At 36.1% G+C, this 14,532-nt stretch overlaps 1 protein-coding gene across 1 annotated transcript in view; it reads right to left on the bottom strand.

Moving 5' to 3' along the window:
• The window catches only part of nAChRalpha3 (nicotinic Acetylcholine Receptor alpha3), a 548,368-nt gene that overhangs the window by 261,337 nt on the left and 272,499 nt on the right, over positions 1 to 14,532 (bottom strand). The window contains exon 3 of the mRNA XM_073977740.1: positions 9,063 to 11,340. Coding sequence (XP_073833841.1) covers positions 9,063 to 9,117 — 55 coding nt within the window. The 5' untranslated portion in view covers positions 9,118 to 11,340. The remainder of the gene's footprint in view (positions 1 to 9,062; positions 11,341 to 14,532) is intronic.

The following is a 14,532-nucleotide window of genomic DNA, read 5'->3' as shown; positions in this document are numbered from 1 at the left end:
GTGGACAAATATAGTCCATATTCGAACCTAATCTATATCTGGTAGATATATTAGGATGTGTAAAGTATGGACCAAATCGGTCACTCGCTTCAAGAGTTATCATGCGCACAATTTTTCCGAACATTTTTAAACCCGAAGGCGTGGACCGATATAATCCATATTCGAGCTTAAACTAAGTTTGGTCAAAATATTACGAAAGTCAAATTTTGGAACGAATCGGTTAATCCCTTCGAGAGTTATCGTGCGCACCAGCCAGCCAGCCAGACAGACGGAAGTACAGACGGACGGACATTGCTAAATCGACTCCAAATTGTCTGAAATTAATTTCGTCCAAACATACTTGGGGTTTAAACCATTATTTCGATGAGTCACAATTGCCCGTATAAAAGTGTATATACCCTCGTTAGCATAAATGCTGAGGGTATAAAAATCGTATATGTGCTCGCAAAAAAATCAAATAGAATTATAAAGGAAATTTGGCTGGAGGTATAATTGTCTATAGTACAAAGTTGTGATATTCATCATCATCGTTCAAATCCAAAAAAAAAAAAAACAAGTTAGAAAGTATCAGTCAGCTGAGCCGACAGAGATATACCCTCAGCCACGTACCCGAAGAAAAAAAGTTAACACAATACTTCTGTAGGTTTTTTAGCTGTTGGGAAATTTTTCCAGGATGGAAAGGGCCGCAAAAAGTACATGTTGCAACAAAATTCAAGTTTGGGTAGGGTGTACCCATAGGAGTGATCCGATGTAGTACATATTCGGACCTAATACAAATCTGTAGGAAATATTTTTTTCTTTATTAGTCTATGGATATTTTCCTTACAGACTATATAATTAAATATGTTGTACTTAATTTTCTGAATTTAAATACATATATTACAAGTTTACTTTTCAATTTACAAAGTTTGAGCTAAATCGATTTCTCTCTCAAAGGGTTATTTTACACATTAGCCAGTTTAGGTGGTGCCGGTAGGATTTTCTGGACCTTTTTGGGTCATTATCTCAGGAAGTATGGACTTTCCCACGAAAAAAATTACAACGTCGTAACATGGGCCGCAAGTGCAACCTGCTGCGTCACAAATTAATAAGATCAGAGAGGAGTTGTTAAACTATACTTTTTCCAAATTTTGTGTGGGAGGTACTCATGCGTGGACCGATATAGTCCATATTAAAACTCGATCTATGCCTGAAATTAATATTACCAATAGCAAAGTTTAGCTCAATTCGGTTATTACCTCCTAGAGTTATCATGCCCACAATCTTGGCGAAAAATTTTGAACCTTTGTGGGGGAGGTACCGGAAGGAGTGGACCGATATGGCCTATCTTCGAATTTAAACTAAGTTTGGACAAAATATTGAAAGACCCAAAATTTTAACCAAATATGTTGATCCGTTCGAGAGTTATCGTGCACTCCAACTACGACACATGGTATTATATGGGTTGTTTGCAGTTTTCGTGCTGATTCCTGAGGATATATGGACTTGCTCCTGAAAAAAATTATATCGTCGTAATGGGGGTAGTGAATACAAGTGGCTGCAACAAAAATCAAAGCGATTCGAGAACAGGCGTTAAACTGCACTTAAGCAAAATTGTGTGTGGGAGGTACCCGAAAGAGTGAACCAATAGGGTCCATATTGGAACCTCATCTATGTCTGGTAGAAATGTCACGATGTGCAAAGTATGGACTAATTCGGTTACTCCCTTCAAGAATTATCGTGCGGACAAGTTTTCCGAACATTTTTGAACTTTTGTGGGGGAGGTACCTGAAGGAGTGGACCGATATGGCCCATCTTCGAACTTAAATCGAATCTGGACAAAATATTCGATACCCAAAATTTGAACCGAATCGATTGATCCGTTCGAGAGTTATCGTGCGCACCAGCCAGCCAGTTACACATTCCAAATTTCATCGAAATCGTACATATATAGCGTGTGTGGTACAGAAAGTACGTAAAATCGGCCGAAAATATATATGGGAGCTATATCCAAATCTGATCCGATTTCGATATAATTTGGCACACTTATTTGTAGACCGAATTCAGTCAAAATTAAACGTATATAGCGTGTATGGTGCAGCAAATACGTGAAATCTGGCGAAAATATATATAGCGTTCTTCCTATGGCTAAAAAAATTATAGTCCCCAATTTTTAGCTGAATCTGACAAAAAAGTGCGATCTGTACGCTGCGAACAAAAATACATGGACAGACGGACAGACATGCATAAATCGACTCAGAAAGTGATTATAGAAGCGGAGATATTTGCATAAGAATAAAACCTTTTACTTTTTCTACACAGAAGTTCGTTGTTCATTCCGACCCATGAATATGATCCGACCATCACTAAAATCAATAGGCTTGTTCCCCTCTGGGACACCTATCAAACACCAACATTTCGCGACGATCCACTTGATTGATATACTTACTACGACCATTATTTCGATGTGTTACAAACTTTTGGGCCAAAACCAAATAGCACGTTAGGTAGGGTGGGGCGATTTGTGTGGAAGGAAAAAAACCTTAATGAGCCCTTCGCGTTTCTGATTCCTGGGATTGAACTGAGCAAAAAGTCCACTGGACCATATATCCACCGTGAAAATGGAGCCTCCCGATTTTGACTTTAAATTTTTTATTGACGTTTTTTGGATATTTTGGCATATAACAGCCAAACCATTGAAATTTTCGATTCAACACAAAGACAAAAATTGTAGCCAAGACAGTAATTGAAAACTCCCTAATACATAGCAAAAGTATTGGAACGCTCCTTCAGGCAGTTTTGGCCTTAAAACAAACTTTTCGGAAAATGTCGATAAATGACATTGTGCTACAAAATTTGACCAGAAAATTATTCAAGCGTTCTGATGCAAAATTCTATCGTGTTGGGATCCATGGACAACGAAAACGCCTTTATTTCGATTGGGTAACTCCGTTTTATTTTTTTTTATAACAATAAAAGTAGTGAAAATGTGGATATCTTACATTTTCAAATTTAAACGGACATATCTTCTTTTTTCACAACGGACTTCTAGTGATGCTTCTTCCTTTTAAAGGGGTGAATAATATCTTTAGAACAATTTATTATTTATACCCTCAGCCTTTAGGCTATGAAGGGTATATCAGGAAAAATGTCTAAAATTGTCTTTTCCATTTCAAAAAAATCAAAAAAAAATTTTGATACTACATCAATGATTTTTGGTACATAGATTAAGAAAAAAATCAGCATTCCAAATCTGTTTTCGTTACTAACATTGATCATTGCGCGCAAAAGATATGACCGTTTTAATTATGATAATTAGAAAAAATTCTAAAAAAATCGGGGCTTAATATAGTTAGCTGTTATATCCTATTATCGTTAACTGAATTCGTACCCTGTGCGATGATGCAAAAAATAATCGCAAAGTCTCAGTGGATTCGCGAAAAATCAAATTTGTTACATAATTTCTCGTATTTACAAACATATTTTTGAAACAATAGCGCTCATAGTTACGAAAAATATATAAAAAATTATAACAGCATCCAGACATTTTGAGGAATAAAATGAAACCTAAGTTGTGAGGGTTGGAGCTATAGTATTCATGTTATTTGCAAAAATACGAAGAAAATATTACGAAAAAAAATTAAAATAATATTATTCTAATTTTATTTTTTTATGGTTTTATAGGAAAAGTTGGAGAAACAATGTTTGAGTTCTTCGGCATTTTCGTCAAAATTTCACGCCACAATGATTATATTCCGTTGTAACAATTTTTTCGCTTATAGTTGTCCTATTGGATAATATTATTAGAACCTTATATTAAATCACAAGGAATTCCAATTGTGGCATAACGTTAAAATAATGTTATATTGAATATTACAACATTTGAGACGCATATAAACCGCGTAATTATGAAAATAACATGATGCGCATCCGATTTTCCAACACAGCGAATCAATCCCTTTTATTTGATGTACAGTTTGTCAAATTCTATTTGGCGGCCACGATGTAGCATCTGCTGCATTAAGGGTGAAATATACAGTAAAATGGTCATAATTTCCGCGAAGTTCATTTACATTTTATGCGCATCCGATTTCAATAATCACCATTAAAAAATACATCATTCTATGCCGTTTCAATGCGATCCATCAAGAACCGTGGATGTAGCATCGCACTCAATTTTTAGAAAAAATCTATTATATCTCTGGATTTACGATAGTTTTTAAATATCTGTTTTCGCACAGTTTAAACACGCGTATCGATCTATTTATTTAAGTAGAATTGACACATCCAAAACGCGTTTTAATATGCGATATTTTCAAAATAACTTTTTGCAAATTTTCGAAATTTGAGGGGTATCATATCTGCCGATCTAGTGGGTGGATTTTTACGCGTCGTGGCTTGATAGATTCAGAACGTAAAAAAACTAAATTTACGCGGGTTTCCACGGAAATCGAATGACGTTTGTAAATTTTAAACCAAAAAAATAGGATTTTGAGAAAAATTTACGCACAAAAATTTCGTGTTTATGCGCAGATTACTGTGATCTTGTGAGGGCTACATCCTCATGTTATACATTAAAAAATGCGAAATCGCGAGTACTACAATCCAATAATAAGCTTTAAGGGAAATCGAGCTGCGCGTCCCGATTAGAGCAAAAATTCAAAAAACCCAATTTTTCAGGTTTCAAAATGTCAGCATCCGTTTGAGGTAGATACAGTGGATATATTAAAAAATCATACATTAGAAACTTCAACTCTGAAGTGTGCTCTTTAACTTCTCCTTTGAGCATTAAGCTCTACATTGTGTTGTAAAACCACTAATTGGAAAATAACATAATGAAACTCGTTTATTTCAACGATTTTTTCCGATTTTTTTACATTAGTACGACCACAGTTTCCGCTCAAATTATTATTTTAAGAAACCCCTCGGTGAATCGGGCTAAAACAGTTTATTTTGCCGAAATGCGGTCAAAAGTTATGGTATAGTAAAACTGATCGCGAGTTACAATACCCCATACCTCAGTTTCAACATAAGTTAATTTTCTACAAAAAGCTTGATATACACTTTCATACGGGCAAAATATGCCTCATCGAAATAATGGTTTTAGACCCCAAGTATGTTTGGACGAAATGTGTTTCAGACAATTTGGAGTCGATTGAGCAATGTCCGTCTGTCTGTCTGTCTGGCTGGAGCGCACGATAACTCTCGAAGGGATGAACCGATTCGGTTCAAATTTTGGCTTTCGTAATATTTTGTCCAAACTTAGTTTAAGTTCGAAGATGAGCTATATCGGTCCACTCCTTCCGGTACCTCCCCCACAAAAGTTCGAAAATGTTCGGAAAATTTGTACGCACGATAACTCTTGAAGGGTGTAACCGATTTGGTCCATACTTTGCCCATCGTGGAGCGTGTACCAGACTTAGATCAGGTTTTAATATGGACTCAATCGGTCCACTCCGTCGGGTACCTCCCACACAAAATTTTGGAAAAGTTCAGTTTAGGAACATCTCTCGAATCGTTTTGATTTTTGCTTTAGCAACTTGTATTCGCTGCCCTCCATACGACGGTATAAGTTTCATCAGGGGCAAGTCCATACTTCCTGAGAAAATAGCCTGAAAGTTGCAAAAAACCCCTATGACGCCGTGTGAGGAGGTTGGGGGGCAAAATAACTCTCGAACAGGTCTGCCGATTCGGTCCAAAGTTTGGCCTTAGTAATATTTTGTCCAAACATAGTTTAAGTTCGAAGATAAGCCATATCGGTCCACTCCTTCAGGTACCTCCCCCACAAAAGTTCAAAAATGTTCGGAAAATTGTGCGTACGATAACTCTTGAAGAAAGTGGCCGAATTGGTCCATACTTTACACATCCTAATATATCTACCAGATATAGATCAGGTTCAAATATGGACTATATTTGTCCACTCCATCCGGTACCTCCCACTCAAAATTTCGGATACATGTTCACTTTAAGACCTGCTTTCGAATCACTTTGATTTTTGTTTAAGCAACTTGCATTGCTGCCTCAATTGCGATGGTAAAAGTTGTTTCAGGGGCATTTTCATACTTCTTGAGCAAACATCCCTGAAGTTCTAAAAAACCCCTATGATACCATATGTAGTGGCTGGAGATCCATTCTTTTTAGTATCTCCTCCGCAAAACTTTTGATATTAAATCCTAATCAACATTTTTGTTAGTTCAAACGCCCAACATTTTTAAAACTCCCTAAATACATGCGTTTTTTGGAAAAAAATTGTTTCAATATACACAGGCTGAGGGTATATCTCTGTCGGCAAAGCCGACTGATACTTTTTTACTTGTTTTTTAAATCGGTTAACAAAGGGCTAAGTTATAGTGGTTTAAGTCTGAAAACCCCTCAAACTGCCTGAAGGAGCGTTCCAATGCTTTCGCGATGTATTAGAGAGTTCTTAATTACTGTCTTGGCTACAATTTTTGTCTTTGTGTTGAATCGAAAATTTCAATGGTTTGGCTGTTATATGCCCAAATATCCAAAAAACGTCAATAAAAAATTTAAAGTCAAAATCGGGAGACTCGATTTTCACGGCAGATATATGGTCCAGTGGACTTTTTTGCTCAGTTCAATCCCAGGAATCAGAAACGCGAAGGGCTCATTAAGGTTTTCAAATCGCCCCGGCCTAACGTAAGGTCTGAGACACTAACATCATTATTTGGCAAATAAATTGTAGAACCGATGCATTCGTAGTTTTTGTAAATACACCTTTTTCAAAAAATAGGACCCATAACACTGTACAACACGAATATTATTAACCATGTTTTGACATGCAGCGTGACAAAAAAAAGAACACGTTTCTCGCCGGTTTTTCGTATCTCATCAACATTCGCGGTTATAGGCCTCCAAAGTTTGAGGCTTTGATGTAAAAAGGGTCATTTAGTCAGGACTATATCATCCAAACCCTTAGGAAATTTGAATTTATGTCAGAGGCAAAGTTGTAGCCCTTGTCTTAAAGAACAAAAATTGTGAACTTATATAATCCATCAAACTTCATCTGCAAGGTCAAAATCGCCATGGTCAAATTTCTTTTAAATTCTTTTCTCAAGTTTTGTTATACAGCTATCGAACCGATCAAATTTGAAGCAAACAACCAACTACAAAAATGTACATCAAATCTCAATAAACATCTTTCTAGAATATACGAACTCTTAAGGAACAGGTCTTAATGGTCAAAATAGCAAAACAATTGCGATTTGTATCCTCTTTTCTCGGCTTCTGCTCCATAGATATTAAACCGTTCAAAAGTCAAGAAAACAATCAACCACAATAGTGTAGCAAAGGCTTCAATAAAAAACTTTCTGGAATATGCGAAATGTCTATGAACGGTTCTAAATGGTAAAAGTAGCTCAAATCTTTTGAAAATATCCAATTTTTATACCTTTTTCTCCGACTCTGGTCCAAAGATACGCAACCGCCCAAAAATTAAGGATACAGATAACTACAAAAATGTACCTTAGATTTCAACAAACAAGTTTCTAGAACAAATGAAGATTCTAGGAACGATTCTTCAAGCTCAAAATTCGATTCTTTTAGGATCATTATTTCCTGTTCAGGTCCGTAAATAACAAACCTTTCAAATTTCCTTGAGTTTTTAACAGCTTGTTATTTCCAAAACTGAGCAGGGGGAATGTTAAAAAAAATTTAATTGTTCGTGAATTTCAGCCGTAAGAATCATTCCTAGAATCTTCATATGTTCTAAAAAGTTGTTTATTGAAATCATAGGTACATTTTTGTGGTTGACGGTATCCTTAATTTTTGGGCGGTTGCGTATCTTTGGACTAGAGTCGGAGAAAAAAGTTTAAAAATTTGATATTTTCAAAAGATTTGTGCTATTTATACCATTAAGAACCGTTCATAGACATTTCGCATATTCGAGAAAGTTGTTTGGTGATGCCTTTGCTACACTAGTGTGGTAGATTGTTTTCTTGAATTTTGAACGGTTTAGTAACTATGGAGCAGAAACCGAGCAAAGAGGATAAAAATCAAAATTTTTTTGCTATTTTGACCATTAAGATCCGTTTCTGCAGAATTCGTATATTCTAGAAAGATGTTTATTGAGATCTGAGGTACATTTTTGTAGTTGGTTGTTTGCTTCAAATTTGATCGGTTTGATAGGTGTATAAAAAAATTAAAAAAAAAACAAATTTAAAAGAAATTTGACCATGGTGATATTGACCTTGCAGATGAAGTTTGATGGATTATATGTGTTCACAATTTTTGTTCTTTACGACAAGAGCTACAACTTTGACTCTGAGATAAATTAAAATTTCCTTATGGTTTGGAAGATATAGTCCTGACTAAATGACCCTTTTTACATCAAAGCCTCAAACCTTTGGAGGCCTATAACCGCGAAAGTTGATGAGATACGAAAAAACGGCAAGACAAGTGTCTTCTCATTGTTGGTGTTCCATCAAACTGTGGAGTCAGAATATGGCTAATAAAACATGACTCAAAAAATTACACACAGTGTAATCAACAAAATACGTATCCCATTTTCACCAGGGCCTATCTCTGTACATTCTCTGCAAATGTCAGGAAAATCAGTTTACCATTTTTGAGCCTATACAAAAAAAAAAAAAAAACAAACATTGATTTTATATATAAGACGAAGAAACACGCTTTAAATTTGTAAAGCATAATAGGGGTCAATCAAAAATTAATACACTTAAGCAAGGGCTTTCATACCCAAAATAATTTTCCACCGTCCAAAAATCTTATTGCACAGTGTTATAAGCCCAAATAACACACGTTCAAAATTACAATCGCATAAAAAAATCATAAAATATATAATCATCCGTCAAAAATATTTGGACTAAATCATAAAATAGTTTTTACAATTGTTCAAATTTAAACCAATGTTTGCTGCTAAAAATATCTAAAAAAGAAAATGCCAAACTATGAACCGTCCAATGTCGTTTGTGATGGTGATGATATGCATCACCAAATCCTAGTTGTAGTCGTTGGATTTCCATTTATAGTTGTAGTTCTTCTCTTTATTTGTATTATTATTGTTGTTGTAATAGTATTAGTATTAGAGTGTCTTTAGTACTTACTTGATATGAATGAAAGCACAAGAATCATATCTAATGCCACTTGAAACCACTTCATCTCATTTCCCCTTTTGTGAGTTTTGTATGGTGCCTCCTTGTAAATGCAAAACAAAAGATCAAGTTGAACTTGTTTTTGTGTGTGTGGGGGCGGCGCGGTTCTATGGTTGTTGTAGTTGTTGTTGTTGATGTGATGCTTGCTGTTGATGACGTTAGTCGTCGTCGTTTGATGGTTGGTGGTGGTTATGATGAGAATGGTTGTTTGTTTGGTTGTCTTTGAATTACACCTTCGTTGTTGGGGTTGCTGCTGCTGTTGATGACGGCCGCTTGAGTCCTTTTTTCGACGCTAATCCTTAAGCCTAAAGCAAAAAAATTCGTTAGTTTTTTTTTGGTTTTGATGCCGTTGATGGGCCGTTTTTGAAGGATGTAGAGTTTAAGAAATAGAGCTTGAAAGAGTTGTTAGATTTCTTTGTTGTTGTTGGGTGTTATTATCAAATTGAGCAGAGTTTTAGAGCAGAGTATTGGGTAATAATTTTCCAGAAAAATAGTTGAAAGCCGTTACTAAAGATGCAATGGCAACAATGGCTGTCATTTCAGTCTCATACACAAGAGAGAGAGATCAGGCGTTTTGGTTGCTGCTTTTGTTGTTGTTCGCCTCCACGTTAATTATGCAAAATCCGTAACAATTCAGTTCGTTTCCTTGGTGTTTTTCTTCTTCTCGTTTCCTTTTTTTTTCTCCCCAGCAATTAGGGACGTTTGTCTTGGCAGCTTAAGTTTCCCTTTTCGTGCTCGCTCTGTTTTTTTGGTGGACTTTCCTTTGGGGTTTTGTGTAAGTCCCAATGATGGACGACTAAATTTTTGTTTGGCAAAAAGGCAGTTGGTAAATTTTGGTAGGTAGCAGTGTGAGTGAGGGGTGCTGGTGGGTGGCGGGCTGTGTGTGTAGTTCTGTGCGTAAATAACTATGGTGAGTTATGTGTTGGTTTTTGTTTGGTTGCTTGCTTGTTCCTGAAAGAATGAAGACGAACGCCTTAACGTCGTTGGTATGCGTTTTGCTATCTGAAGCTAAAATACAGCGGCGCAGTGTGGCAACAACAAATGCTACTACATGCAAGCCAGGCCTTGAAGCTGCAGTGCTTTTTACTACTCCTTTGGTGTTGTTGTTGTTGCTGCTGTTGCCGATACCTTAGGTATTTCCACAGTTGATGGTGATGTGCAGTTTTTGTGTTAAAAGCTAAAGGTGCCGCAATTAATTGTGCTGCTGTTACAGCTATCACCGCCTCAGCTAGCACTCGGGCTGTGTCTAAGGCCCCGTAGGCACCCTTGTTTAAGTAACTCACTACTATGGCTGCTGCAGCTGCTGATGAGGGTGCACCAGCCACGAGTTGGGTTGTCGTCGTCGTCGCCGTTATTGTATGTTGTCCTCGTGTTGCACAAACATTCGTGGATTCATTCATTTGTAGTTTCTTAAGAAAGTCTCCGGCTGCTGGTGCTGCTGTGTCTGCTAACTGCTGCGTCTTGACTTAATCGAACGAACAACGAAGAAGGAACGAAACACAGAACCGAAAATGAAATGTGTAAGAAATGGCTCCAAGGGTCGTTATACGTTGTTGTTGTAGTTGTTATACGGGACCTTGGCGTTGCGAAGCATTTTGTAGTACAAGATAATAATCGTCCATTTACTCAACATTTCATGGCGATACTCTACTCTGGCGGGGGTGGCGGGCGGTAACGATAATCCAAAATTGATTGATTGCCACTTGGCCGTTGGTGTAGTGGCAGTACGACTATCTCTCAATTCAATTGTTACGTTTGCAACTTGATCAGCTTACGGACTTGCAATTATAATCATTTTGCCCAAAAGTTGAGGTTATGTTATTTTTTCCATTTATTTGTTTGTTGGGGGAGTCTTTATTTTCGTTTTAACTGTAGTTTTCGTTTGTTTTTATTATTTTGTAAATTACTATTATTGGTGGTGGCAGCTTTTTTGTTGTAATTTCTGTTGTTGCAGTATTGTTTTTTTTTCGTTTTCTTCTTATTTGAAATTGAAAATTATATTTGTTTTTTTTTTTGTTCGTTACAATGGCAGTTATTGGTTATAAATAAATATTTATTGGTAGCTGTTATAGTTATTTTCTCCTTTTCATTTCTACATATTTATTTGTGTGTGGGTATGTGTGGTTTTTGTTAGTTATCCTTTTCACATATAATTTGTTTTTTTATTGACTATTGAATTTTGTTCCTCTTTTTTCCAGAGTTGCTCTCTACCCTCTACTTAAATTTAAACCTGCAACGAGAAAAGAAAAAAAAACAAATAATAAATATTAATTGAAAAGAGATTTTATATTCTTATAACAATAAAATAAAACAAAGTTTAGTATCGCAAAATATTGCATCTTTGTAAAGGAAATGAACTAAAAAGTTCATCATCACATACATATTGCCAGCTTATGAAAATATTATTTTTAATATCATTCATACGCTGGAGTGCCCACAGCAATCCGATTATTTGGTTGGTGGGGAAGGATTTGTTAAAACTATTTTTTGTATTGCAATATTACTTATATTTATAAGTAATGCAATATACCTACAGATTTGATTACAAGAAACATGACTTCGCAGTATCAGGTGGCGTATGTTTGTTATTAAATAATATATGACAATCATACAAACCATTATACGTTTGGACACAACATAACAGCCTGTTTCTGTATGTCGAAACGAAAATGTGTGCTAATGAAACACTACCAATGAGGAAGATTTTTTTGTTTCAAATAATTTGACATAGTAATTTAATTTCAGGTGGAAATAAAGTGAGACTTATATACCTCGCATTAGGTAAAAAATCACAATTACCTTATTTTCGGTTGTAAATAATATCTAAAACCTTAAAAATCAGACCTTATAGGAAATTTTACGTAGACAAGTTTTTGGACGAAGAAAAATGCCTTTAAAGACTTGAATGTAATAATTGCAAAGGAGAATATCTTTGGCTCAACTGTCGGTAAAATTTGCATCCAAAGTGAAACAGCACTAGGTTTAGATATACCGACATACATAAGATCACGTAGAAGTCACCAGGTCATAAACAAACAACCAAATTACTTTAATAATTACCTCCGGGGCTTTACTGAGAAGAACTATCGGGAGAAAGGGATAGGGAGAACGTTTTTCAGCTGTAAAAGCAGAGAAATGGAAATGCGTTTGTGTGAAAAATAGATATGTACAGAATTTACAATGATGTCTGGAAATTCTATCAAAAAGTGAAAAATCAAACTGATGCTTTTGGTGTTTTAAGAAGGCTCAAGGAAATCGAGTAATAAAAACAGATAGTGTTCTCAGAATATGGAAAGATAATTTGTACAACACGTCAGTGTCCAGCAGTAATGAAGACCACGAAGATGCCACACATCCAATCCCCGTAGATGGTATCGAGTGTATTGTGTCCAGCCAAAATGAGGACAAACAGCAATAAACCAGCAGAAGAACAACAATAAAATATTCTGAACTATATTCGAATAATTAGTTTTCTTTCCTGTCCAGAATTTTAGGTGAAGGTATTTAATGACCACGGATACCCCAAATTATCTTTTTAAAATAGGGCCTACATCAAAGCGTGGATATATGTTGAAAATTTTTGATGGGGAAGTTTTGTGGCCTACGGGAACCTCAAATGGTAAATTACAGGTAGTTCGTTCAACAAATGTATCTGAGCTACTAAACACAGCTGCAATCGCGAGGTATCGTTATATGGAACTCTGTTGACAATTTTTAGTGTAGAAAATGTTTCTGTTTAAAATTGTAGCTAAATCATCAAAACACCGGAAATCCGAAAATCGGGAGGTATACCAAAACATGGACATGGATGGGAAGTTTTGTGGCCTCTAGGAACCTCAAATGACAAATTACAGCTAGTTCGGAACAAATATGCAACTAAAATCCTGAAAATACCTTATATCCGGAGGAACTGTTTTATGAGATATATTCCAAGATCTAGATCTACTCAGAATTGTATTCTTATCAAGAATTTCTATAGGGTAGCAAATGATTATTTCATTGCGTTGCAAACGGAAACCCAAACTTAATATACTAAATATAGTATGGCGGATGGTGTAATAAGGATGTGGAAGTGGATTGTTTATCAGCCTAGTTGTTTAAGACTGGGATAGTGCAAGCACAACTAAAGGCTACAGTCAATGAAATAATTGGGTCATATCAATGTGGTTTTAACTATGTCTGAATTTGGTATCCCGCAAGGCTCATTCGGCCTTAAGATGTTTCAGACAAGGAGACCATCAATCGCCTGATCAACATCCTGTTAAAAAGGTTGTAGGAGATGTAAAAGTTAAAGGAAATGATGCAGTTTACACCAATAACCATATGTTAGGTGCTGATGCTGACGACATCGTGGGTCGATCAGAAAAATAAGCAACTGATAACATTAAAATAATCGAAAGAGGATCTACTTAAGTAGGTCTGGCGCAATACGTACACCAAACTCGGAAGTTGGTACTTTAAATTTCGAAGTAGGTCAAGACATCGACTACTTTGGCACTGCCATAAGCACACAAAAAATCTGTTGTGAAATAGCAACATTGGTCTAAATGCGCAGTTTAAAAACAAAGCCCAAAAATGAAAACAAGTAAAAAGGGCTATAGTCGGACTTGGTCGACCATGGGATACCCTGCACCACTTCCCCTTGGCACTAGATTTCCGCGGAATTTATTTCTATGATTGCGAAGTCTTCCATGTTCCTTCTGGTATTTGTGTGAATATATGTATATATACATATATAAAGATATTTTGGTAGTGCTGCAGGTATTTCTTCCATGCAGCGAGTTAGGTTTATACCGCACATGATCGGTGCAATTAAATATGATGATCAGATAGTATTTAGGGGTTAAAATGGACTGAAACTTTTTTATGAAAATTGGTAAAATATTTAATATATATCTTATATCTTTATTTCTGGTAGACACACTCCGCCTAAGTGAGTTGGGTGTTTTTTTAAGCCCGATAGAACTTGGAATTGTAAAACATAACACAAAAAATTAAATTGTAATCAAATTTTTTTTATTCGAAAGATCAATACGTGACATTAATATTTGAAAATGATTTCGGGCATATGGGCACCGCGGCTGTTCTTGGACGTCCAATTTTTGGCCACTTTTTCGAGCACTGCTGGCCGTATGTCACGAATAACACGAACAATGCTGGCCTCCAAGGCATCAATTGTTGCTGGTTTATCAGCATAAACCATTGACTTCACGTAGCCCCACAGGAAATAATCGAGAGGTGTCAAATCGCACGACCTTGGAGGCCAATTGACAGGTCCACTTCTCGAAATCAACTTATCGCCAAATTTTGATTTCAATAAGTCGATAATTGCGTTCGCCGTATGGCACGTAGCGCCATCCTGTTGAAACCACATCTCCTCCGGATCAATGTCATCCATATTTTCAAACAAAAAATCATTGAT

This window comes from Musca autumnalis, unplaced genomic scaffold (genome assembly GCF_047663935.1).
Source record: "Musca autumnalis isolate F117 unplaced genomic scaffold, ASM4766393v1 scaffold_3, whole genome shotgun sequence".
In the NCBI taxonomy this organism is placed as follows: Eukaryota; Metazoa; Arthropoda; class Insecta; order Diptera; family Muscidae; genus Musca; species Musca autumnalis.
The sequence above is the reverse complement of the archived record's forward strand: the minus strand, read 5'-3'. Positions and strand labels throughout refer to the sequence as shown.